Below are 12,085 nucleotides of genomic sequence, written 5' to 3' on the forward strand. Positions count from 1 at the left end.
CAGAATTTTATATTGTCTACAGCTATTTTAAAAGGAATTTCTTTTTGTATCTCTTGCCCTTGGACTTTATTTGTAAATTTATATAGAAATGCTGATGATTTATATGAGTTTATTTTCTATCCTGACACTTTGCTGAAGTTATTAATTGCTTCAGGGATTTTTTTAGTTGATTTTCTATGGTTCACTAAGTATATGATTATATCATCTGCAAAGAGTGAAGGTTTTACTTCCTCATTATCAATTCTAATTCCTATTTCTTTTTCCTCCTCTTATTACAGAAGCTAACATTTCTAATGTCATACTAAGTAGTAATGGTGATGAGGGGCATCCTTGTTTCACCCCTGATCTTATTGGGAATACTAGTTTATCCCTATTACATGTAATGCTTATTGATAGCTTTAGATAAATACTGTTTAGTATTTTGAGGAAAATTATATTTATTCCTTTACTCTCTAATGTTTTTAACAGGAATGTGTATTGTATTTTGTCAAAGACTTTTCCAGCATCTATTGAGATGATCATGTGATTTGTTAGTTTTGTTATTGATAGGATCATTTACATTGATTGTTCTCCTAATATTGAGCCATCCTTCCTTCCTACCTGATATAAATGCCTACCTGGTATTATCTTAATAACAACTTCTTATAAGCTGTCTGCTAAAACTTTATTTAAAATTTTTGCATCAGTGTTCATTAGGGAGATTTCTTTATCTATTTTGGCTCTTCCTGATTTAAGTATCAGTACTATATTGGTGACATAAAAGGAATTTATGGAGTTGGCAAAATTCCTTCTCCACCTATATTTAAAAACTAGTTTTATTATAGAATTGGAATTAATTGTCCTTTAAATGTTTCATAGAATTCACTTGTAAATCCATGTGGACCTGGAGTTTTTTTTTTTTCTTAAGGAGTTTAGTGATGTCTTCTTCAATTTCATTTTCTTATTAATTTAAGTATTTTTTTCTTTTTCTGTTAATCTGGGTAGCTTATAATTTTCTAAATATTCAGCCATTTCACTTCTATTGTCAAATTTATTGGTATACAGTTGGACAAAATGGCTCTGTATTATTACTTTAATTCCCGCCTCCTCTGTATTGAGTCCATCCTTTGCATTTTTGATACTGGTAATTTGTTTTTCTTCTTTCTTTTTTTAAATCAGATTAATTAATTTTGTTGTTTTTTTCATAAATATACCCTTAATATCACATTATAGTTCAATTGTTTTCTTATTTTCCATTTAATTAATTTCTTCTTTGATTTTCAGAATTTCTACTTTTTTATTTAATTAAGAATTTTTAAATTTGTTTTCTCTTTAGCCTTTTTAGTTGTAGGCCCCATTCATTGATCTCCTCTTTCTCTATATTATTCATATAAACATTTAGAGACATAAAATTTCCCCTAAAAACTGCTTGTGACTGCATCCATGAGTTATGCTGTCTCATTGTTTCAATGTCTTGATTGAATTTAATATTTCTCTCATATGTTGTTTGATACACTCCTTCTTTAAAATTAGGTTATTTAGTTTCCAATTAATTTTTGGTTTATCTTTCCATGTCTCTTTTTACATGCAATTTTTATTTCATCAAGATCTGAAAAGGATGCATTTGTTATGAGTGCCATGTAGGTATATTCTTTTCTATCTCCGTCAGTTTTCTAAAAAAAAGGTCTATCATATATAAGTTTTTTAAAATTCTATTCACTTTCTAAAGTTCTTTCTTTTTTTATTTTTGTGATGAGATTTATCTAATTCTGAGAGCAGAAGGTTGAGATCCCCAGTATTAAAATTTTGCTGTCTGTGTCTCCCTGTAATTCATTTAGCCTCTCTTCTAGGAATTTGATTACTATATCACTTGGTGTAATGGTGATATTATTTAATTCTCTATGGTACTTTTTAAGAGGATATAGTTTCTTTCCTTATCCCTTTTGAAGAGATCTATTTTTGCTTTTGCTTTGTCAGAGATCTGAATTACTACCCTTGATTTCTTCTTTTGCTTATACTGAAGCATAATATATTTTGTTCTCTCTTTTACTTTTACCCCTTGAGTCTCTCTCTACTTCAAATGTGTTTCTTGTAAATAACATATTGTAGGATTGTGGTTTTTAATCCATTCTATCTGCTTCTGATTTGTAAATGAGTTCATCTTCTACATTTATGTTTATGGCTAAGATTATTACCTCTGTATTTCCCCTGTTTATACTTTCTATTTCCTTTTCCCTTTTCTCTCCTTGCTGATGTTTTGTTCCTTTTTCCTTTTAACTTTTCTTTTTAATTTTGATTTTTAACTTTAACTTTTACTTTCACCTTCCCTTTTATCAGTCCCTTCTTCTACTTTCTTGCCCTATTTCTCTATAGGATAGAATAGATTTTTAAATCCAATTTGGAATGTTTGTTATTCCCTCTTTGGGCCAAATCTCTTGAAAGTAAGTTTCAGTGCTAGCAGAGATCCCTATAATTTGACCCATTGTTCAAACCCCTTAGCATCTGTAAACTGAGAGCTCTGGAAGCAATTGCTACTGCTGATTCAGCGTCTTCCAAGGCTTTGCTCTGAACAGAACTTTCCTCCTGATCTTTGAAGTTGTCTTAGTCTGGCAAGTTGTTTCATTCCATCTTTTTGTGGGTTCTACCACTCTAGAATTTATTTAGAGTCTTTATTTGAAAGGATTTGGAGGGATTTGGGGGAAAACTCAGGAGAGTCCCCTCCTTTACTCCATCATCTTGACTCTATCTAGAAGTATTTTCAATATAGGAAAATATTTATGCACTTCCTTATCGAAGAAGACCCAAATAGCATCACTATGTTAGAGGAGTTGCAGTGTGTTTGACTGTGACTGATCAGACCAATATAAGCTTGGAATGCTCTACCACAGGTTGGGAAAAAATAGTCCATGTGAAAACCTGGGGTGAGTACTCTAAAATAATATATCTCATGTTTCCTTTGAGCTGTTAAAGTTTTGCCTTCTTCATGGAGCACAGCTCCCTCTCTCATAAAACCATGCCATGCTGGCCAATTCTGTACCAGTCTCTCCCATGGTGCACAACCAATTCCAAAATTCTAAAGAGAGACCTTCAAGGTGTCTGAGTTTTGCTTCTTTTTACCTACCTGTGAGTGCCTGTCTGGTTTAATTTCTCCATAAGATAGTCTGTTGGCAAGGATACATCTGACATTCAAACAATATGTCCAGCCCATCATAATTGTACTTTCTGTAGTAATGTTTGAATGATTGACATTTTAGCTCAGTGTCTGGTATCTTCTGCCAGATGATCTTCAGAATCTTCCTAAGACAATTTAAATGGAAGCAATTTAGTTTCCTAACATGGCACTGGTAGACTGTCCAGGTTTCATAGACATACAGCAATGAGGTCAGCACAGGGGCTCTGTAGATCTTCAGTTTGCTACTAATCTAAACACCTCTTCTTGCCCACACTTGCTTTTGGAGCCTCATAAATACTGAGCTAGCTCTGGAAATGTGTGTATCAACCTCATGTCAATGTGAACCTCCCTGGAAAGGACTCTGCCAAGCTAAATGAACTTCTTCACAGTTATGAAAACTTCTCCACTGCTGTAAGAGATGGTTCCATCTATGGATGGTGTGGTGTTGGTTGATGGAGCATCTGTGTTTTCTTGGTGTTAATTGTTAGAACAAAATTAGCACATGAATGAGAGACTCAATCCATACTTTGTTGTGTCTCAACTTCAGAGGTTTCATTGAGAAGACCATGCACTATGGTCCCTCCACTTTGGTCTTGGATTGTAGTCTTTTCAAGTTGAAGAATTTACCATCAGTTGTAAGAGTTGACCTTGATGCTGTGTTCATCCTCCAGTGAAAGCGTTTGATAACATGACTGAAAACATCATGCTAAGAAGCATATAGGAAAATAATCACTACTTGGAAACCTGTCAATACAATCAACATCTTGGATCACCTCCCTTTATTTAGGGGAATATTGCTATACTCTTGGGAGAGGGCCTCCATGGTGTTTTTTGTTTTTGCTTCCCTCTAAACCTCAACAGCAATTAATCAGGAGGAAAATAACATTTTCCCAACTGATAACTGTTTTTAAAATGTTTTCCAGAAAAGATGTAAAAGTTGGGGAAAATTACCTCTGAAAGCAAACTAGTGCCTACTTCTTTTTTGTGTAATAACCTGCTTCTTTAAGGTTTCTACATCATTTATCTGAAAGCAGGGATATAATTGACTGAAGATAAGCCATGCCTGAGGGGAAAATCACAATATGGGAGTAGAATTGATTTATATGAGACAAGACCCTCTCCTAGGAATATAACCTCTTTCAGCTCTACTAAAGTAGGAACTTGATTTAATTCCATTGATCTAAAAAGTCAACTTTTTTTTTCTTTTTCTTAAACATACTCTGGTATTTAAGCTTTCTATGAAGTTGTATCTGGGCTTACAGAAGTATTCATGCTATGAAACAGATATTTGTAATAGGCTTATGTGGCATTAAAAGACTCCTATCAGGTGGAATGCTTTGGCACTATGCCTTTAACATGAAGGATCTAGGGAATGAACTTCAGAGGATGAGAGCTCCTAAATTAAGGCTATGTATCTTTAAAGTAATTGCAATGGTCAATACCCTCTTTATACAATAAGAGATTATAAATTATATAATTACTACTATATTATCAAGGTACAATGGAATTAGCTGTGTTTTATGACATGAGCTTTTGATTTTTTTGCATTTCTTGAAATTATTTGCATTTCTTGAAATTACTATCATTCCTTTGGAATTCTTTAGGAGCAAGTATTATTGAGTGATGATGTTGGAGAAGCTTCTAATTAGATTAACCACTCTAGACCCATTCTCAGAATATTTTTAAATAATTGAAGAAATGCTAAATTTCAGATAGAAGTGAATAAAAATAAAAGTATATTTTCCCATCTGAGTATAACAGCAATCTGTCCCCCAAAGATTTCCATGGATTCCTTATAGATTCATGGATCCCATGGATCCCTGGCTTAGATAGTCTGTAAATATTTTTCTCTCTACGATTCTCAGGAATTGTCTAAATACATCTTTATCCTAACTAATGCAAAAGAACTATAATTATACTTCAAGCAAACTTGAAGAAAATAGATTTTCATCTTAGCAAATTTCCAGAAGAAAAAGTCAATTGCAACCGAGACATCAATAAATTCAGGCACAACTTTGACTCACATTGTCACAATCTCCCCAGTGGTTTCTGTTGACAAAGACATTGATTTTTTTAAGCTGATTTACAAAGAATTACTAATTTTTTATTTATTTTTCTTTTCCTTTGAAATTTTATTTTCTATTATTGATGATCTGGCCTCTCCATTATAATGTCCATTGTGATAATAATCACTCACATTTATACAGTGTTTCACAACTTAAAAGGACTTTTCTCTGACACAGCCTGATGAGTAAATATTGTAATCCTCCATTTTCAGATGAGGAAACTGAGACTTAACAGAGATAAGCAACATATCTGTGGTCACGTGTCTAGTAAGTATCAGAGTCAGGAGTAGAGCTCGGTTCTGGCTTCAAATAACTTCATTTTCCATAAGACCATGCCATATCTAGCCATCTTAACATAGCAAGTCCTTGTAAAAATATAGAACTATCATTCCAATGTTCGAGGTTTTGCCATTTGACTCTAAACTCAAAAGAAAAATGCTCAGTTTTAGGTAGCTAAATCTTTTCTATTTTTCTCTTCTGCAATATGTCTTATAATAAATTTATCTAGTGTTTAATTTGAAGTGAATTTCAATAGATTTAAATTATTAATTGTAAATGAATGCAGTGAAACTACATTTAAGCTCGTACCACATATGATGTTGGTAATTCAAATTCCCATTTCATCTTCATGGTACATCTGACACTTTCATAAACCACTTATATTTCACTAAAAACTATTTCAAATATCCATGAAGAAGAAATAATAAATTGATGTGTGAAACTATTCTTGATTTTCACCAGATAGAAATATATCTAATGAATTAGACAAGTGGCTTACATAGATGATTAATTATACTCTTTAAAATAAACATAATTTCATGAATTATTATTAATTATATCATTAATTTCAACAATTATATATGAAATATCAGAATATTTTTAGAGGATATTTTAATGTGACATTTTACTCATGTTCATAAATAGGCAGTTTCACTAGAGATCTTGACTTGATCTTCCCTATTTCAATTATAAATAATTGGAATTGATTATTTTTGTGTCTTTAACAGGAAAATGGTGTAAGAAAATTTGTAAGGATGAGTTTATATGTTGACAGTTTGTTCTATAATCTATTTTCTAGAAAATTACAAAATAATTGAAAATCTTACTCAAGAAGGTCAATATGGCAGTTCAAAATCATTTGAAAAACAACGTGAAGGGTTTGTAAATTATTGGTATTTTGAAGAGCTGTATGGACAAGACAGACAATATATTCAATGGAGAGAAGTTTAAAGAAATGTTTTATTTTTTGAATAAATAAAGTGTTATTATCTATGAAACCTAATTGTCTGTGATATACTTATGTGTACATTTGTGTATCTGTGTTATATAGATACATGAGAAGGAAAGAGAGAAGGGAGAAGGAGAAAGGTCAGAGAAGCAGGCAGAGACAGACAGACAGAAAGAAGACTGATTATTACACATGCCTGGAATGCAATCCCTCCCAACCTCTACTTTAGAGTCCCTTTCTGCCTTCAGTCCAAGTAGCACATTCTGCATGAAATTTTGCCCATTTCTCTCAATTGCTCATATCTCAATTGTATTTTCCCTTGTAAGCTATTATGTATTCCCTTTATATATCTCGATGTTGCTGTCTCTGTCTGTTTGCCTGTCTGTTTATCTGTCTATCTAAATCTCCAGATTCATGTGTTTTAGATTATATATGTGCACCAGATACACACACACATGCACACTAACACACACAAACATGTGCACACGCACATACACACACACACACACACACACACACACACAGTTCAAAACACCTCCCACTTGGCAGATGCAGCCACAAATATACACTGCCACTTTGACATATTCACAAGTACACATTTATTCCTATGCCTTAGACATATCTTATGCTCACAGGCACTCCCACCTTATAACTACATAGTTTTAGTAGCGTAGTTATAGAAGCTGTATAGATTTTGAATTATGTTTTTATTTTATCCAAGCAATAGCCCTATGAAATTGGAGGTTATATATCTAACAACTGGTGGAACTGGGAATTCAATGCAGGCCTTTATTCTAATTCAGGAAAGGGAGAAAATATCTTAGTCCAAAAGGCTTGCAGTAATGTTTTTTTCTGAAAAAAAAAAAAAAGAAAGCCATCAATATAATTAAGGTTCAAATATTTCCAACTTAGTCTTAGAAAGTAAAAGTTATGTGACCTACACAACTAATATGTCTTGGACAGTGAATAGAACCTTAGACTCGGGAGGACTTAAGTTCGAATTCAGCCTCAGACACTTGCCACTTACTAGCTGTGTGACTTAACTCTGCTTGCCTTGCATCCAGGACTGTCTCCAGTCATCCTGATTCATATGTGGCTACTAGACCCAGATGGCTCTGGAGGAGAAAGTGAGACTGGTGATTTAGCACAGCACCCCCTCACTCAAATCCAGTTCTTGTTTTTCTCATGTCATTACCTCCCTGGTGTCATGGTCTTCTTTGAGAATGAAGGACAGACATTGTTCAATCAATCAATTAATTAATACATATTAGAAGCAGGAATTTAACAGAAGCCCATATTGATCTTCAGACACTTACTAACTATGAGACTTTGGCCAAGTCACTTAATCTTGTTTATCATAGTGTCCTCATCCATGAAATGAGTTAAAAAAGGAAATCATAGACCACTCCAATATGTTTGCCCAGAGAACCTCAAATAAGGTCATAAAGTGTCAGGCATGACTGAAAAATACCTCAAAACAACAGCCAATTATTGTTTGTTGTCCAACCATTTGTCAGTTATACCTATGTGGTAAGTCTCTGAGGTCAGATTTGAATTCAGGAAGATGAATCTCCCTAACTTCAGACCCAGTACTCTATCCACTGCATTACCTAACTGTCCCTGAACCAATTATTAAGCATTATTTAAAATTCCCTTGATATTATTTTTTCAAAGTTTTCTTGATGATTCAAAGAAATGCCAATGACTTCATAACACCAATTTTCTTTTTCAGCTATTATCTTAAAAATAGTTATAAGATGAATTTGAATTTTTTTCTTTTTGCTGTGTTAAGCAAAATCTAATAAAGATGAGTAGGTAGTCAGTTATTTAAAAATGAATGCATGTTTATAGTATTATAAGGCTGTACAATAAAACAGGCCACTGAGAATGTTTTTATTTTATGCAGGATGCATTTTTTTCTTCTTCTTTCTTGCCATATCAATCATGTTTTCTCTTTCTCTCTCTCTTTTTGCTTCAGAATGACTCCTGGGGAAAGCAGTATTCATATGCACTCTTCAAAGCTATGAGTCACATGCTCTGCATTGGTTATGGTGCCCAAGCACCAGTCAGCATGTCCGATCTCTGGATCACCATGCTGAGCATGATTGTAGGGGCCACCTGTTATGCCATGTTTGTTGGTCATGCCACCGCATTAATACAATCTCTGGATTCCTCCCGGAGACAATATCAAGAGAAGGTAATTAACTTTAGATGTTTCTTCCTTATTTAGGTATCAATCTATACTAAATTTATATTAAATAAACAAAACTCTACCGTGATTCAGTGAGAACTATAAAATTTTGCTTTGATCTTGCCTTTGATGAAACAGTGGCATATCTTAGTATATTTTGGCAGCATCAGCCATTTTATTGAATAGCACATATTAAATATGTCCTCATATATTGATATGAAGTCTACTGTGAGTTCTTTCTGGAAACAGATATACCAAATAAAGACAATGACTTTGATATTGATTTAATGTTTTAGCTGTATCATTTATAGTTAATTATTTAGCTATTACTTACTTAGCAAACATTTGGCAGTATGTTGAATCTAATAACTTGTATTCAAATTTTAGCAATATTTGGCCATCTAAGAATAGGCCCTATTCTCAGTACACCTCCTGATAAATTCTAGGACTCTGAAGAACATTCCATCATGGAGTACTGTTCATAACAACAGAATATAAAAATCCAAAATTGTTTTAGAAAGAAATTTACTAGTGGTGGCAAACAAAATCTTGTGGTAGAAGAGAGTGAGTAGTAAAGGAGGTGATACATTATATAGGATTTAGACAAGTAAACCAAAATTAGGTTGACCCATCTCAAATAAGGAATGTGGTAACCCCAAAAAAGAATGCTTTGGGTGCATCTAGGACCTGGGGGGTATCCAAAATACCTTGAAACTTATCTTCAGCATTCCTAGAGAGTTTACTGGTCTCATATGATATTCTGGGTATAGATAACATTAAAATACATAAAGTTAGAATTATCAATATAGTACTTTTTTTTGCTGAACAATGTAATAAATCATTTTCCCCAGAGATTATATCTTGTTAAGAAAATCAGAATGGCATCAGTAACTCTTCCACTTTTGAATGGATAGCTAGTCTTAGTTTGTTGTATATGTATAATTTTGCAAAGAAATGAAGCAAAACAAAATGTTTTAATGTCCATTATCCATCAAATAATACTATTGCCACAGTGGTGTTTTTATTAGCATAGTATTGAAAAAAGAACATATATATATATATATATATTTTTTAATAAAAGTCTTTCTTTCTATAAGTAGGTGTGATACATAGACTTAGAATTGACCAGACAGTGCAGAATTTTAACTAAGCTTTTACTCAAAATAGATTTAGTTGGTTCTTTAATAGCTTAGTATTGAAAAAAGACCTTATCCTATTTTTTTAATCAAAGTCTTTCCTTCTATAAGTAGGTATGATACATAGATTTAGGATTGACCAGACAGTGCAGAATTTTAACTAAGTTTTTATTCAAAATAGATTTAGTTAATTTAATTTTTTAAGTTATTATATATTATAAGAGAACTAAAGTTGAATTATTTGTTTGTTCATTCATCCAATGTAGGATATGGCTTTTAAAACATTAGTTGGCATCAACCAGTTTTTATAGAAATGGATCATGTTCTTACCTATATCATTCAATTTTTTTTTAATAATTCCTGATTTAGATATTTTTCATGATTTATTTATTTTTCCAACTACATGTGAAGATAATTTTCAACATTTAGTTTTTATAGGCTTTTCTCCCTATCTCCCTCCCCATCTTAAAATATGAAATAATCTGATATAGGTTATAATGTGCAATATGTATATTTCCATATTAATCACATGGTGAAAAAGAAATTCCTGGTTTGTTAATGATAAATTGTATTTTATCTTTTGAAATTGCAATAAGAAGCAATGGAAATTCATTTAATTCTCCCTTTCTGTTTCTGAGCTATTGCCAAAAAGGCAGATATTTGATTTAAAAATTTTGGTTGTTTAATTATTTATGTACAGCTATTGACATGATGCCAAGAAATTCCCCAATGCACATCACATGTCACAAACTACAATTTCATTTTCAGAAATTTATACTTTTCTTAATAGTCATCGCAATCTATAAAGCACAAATGACTAGTTCACATTTCATAATTCAATTTCAGTTCAATTTAGAAAGCATTTATTAAGCACCTGTTATATATCAGGTGTTGGTGTAAGATGTAGAGATTCAAAGACAAAATTGAAGCTGTCCCTCCCCTTGTGGAACATGCTTTATATTGAGAGGAAAATAACGTATAAAATGCAAGAAAAGATAAACTATAAACAAAGTGCTTTTGGGGGATGAAGGAAGTCATAAATTGTGATTCTACAGATTTATCTGGCTTGCAAATAACAATTGTTGCCTTCCCCTAGTTCCCTATGGAATATACAGAATTAGAAAAAAACAAACAAAACATTAGGTTTTTCCCCAATACAGTGTGAGATGCATGAAAAATAGCTAGTTCACAAACAATATTTTCAGACAGATAAGCAATTTTCATGTCAATACAAACTAACTTTGCATTGAAAGTAAATCAACTTTTTGATTTCAGATTTTGTAGCTATCTGTGACATCTTTGTGTATGCGAAAGGCAGAGGCAAATTATATTTACAGCTCCAAATAATAAATAATATGGATCCTTGAAATCACCATTACCCTTTAGAAATTTAGATTATTTCATTAAAAATTGCTGCTTAGGACATCATGAAGTAATATAATATTATCTCCTTCCATGAACAAACCTACATATTATGGAGAAGTAAGGTTTTGGGGCAGTATAAAAAAGATATCAGATGTTAACAAGATAAAGTTCTGCAATGTATTATTTAATGTGTTATTTGATTTGATTTATTTGATGTTGATTTTATTTGTTTTTTTAATTGCCCTTGGAGGTAGATTTTATTATTGTCCTTATTTTGCAAGTGAGAAAAATGAGACACAAAGCAGTGGCTTCCTCAAACTTATGTAGTTAATCCGTATCAAAGCTAGGATTTGAACCCAGAAATTGAATCATTTATATCTGTCTCCATATCTATATCTACACTTATACATATGAATATAGATATATTATATATTAGGATAAGAAATAAGGAAACAAATGGTAGGAAATTTATTATTGTTAGCTGTTTTCTTTGTGTTAATTTGTGATATTGCTTTCTTCTTGAATTATACTTTTAGGTAACTTTGTGTTTGTGTGAGCGCACGTTTGTGTGTGTATGTGTGTGTGTGTGTGTGTGTGTGTGTGTGTGTGTGTGTGTGTGTGTGTATTGAAAACATTTGGCATAGACTTCTTAAAAAAAACCTAAATTTGCTGTATTAGTCAATTGTTGGAGCCAATGTATTCTGATGTAATTAAGGAAGAGCTCATTTACTAATGATTCATATTGATAAGGAAAATGTAAGGCCTTTTAAATGCACCCTTCTTGGTGTAACTAGATCCCTCTGCCTCTATTATCTGAGTCCATTGGAGGAACTCCCATCCAGAAATTGGATTTTGAACATCAAGGCAAGAGAGATCTTTGACTCTCATGGAAACCCCATCATTAAAGTTAATTTCTATACTGTAAATAGTCTCTTCCTAAGTACTGTG

The 12,085-nt window shown here is 32.4% G+C and overlaps 1 protein-coding gene across 1 annotated transcript in view; it reads left to right on the plus strand.

The window, feature by feature from the left end:
* HCN1 (hyperpolarization activated cyclic nucleotide gated potassium channel 1) overlaps nucleotides 1–12,085 on the plus strand; it is a 655,526-nt gene that overhangs the window by 477,175 nt on the left and 166,266 nt on the right. The window contains exon 4 of the mRNA XM_074203552.1: nucleotides 8,424–8,642. Coding sequence (XP_074059653.1) covers nucleotides 8,424–8,642 — 219 coding nt within the window. The remainder of the gene's footprint in view (nucleotides 1–8,423; nucleotides 8,643–12,085) is intronic.

This window comes from Macrotis lagotis, chromosome X (genome assembly GCF_037893015.1).
Source record: "Macrotis lagotis isolate mMagLag1 chromosome X, bilby.v1.9.chrom.fasta, whole genome shotgun sequence".
Lineage (NCBI taxonomy): Eukaryota > Metazoa > Chordata > Mammalia > Peramelemorphia > Peramelidae > Macrotis > Macrotis lagotis.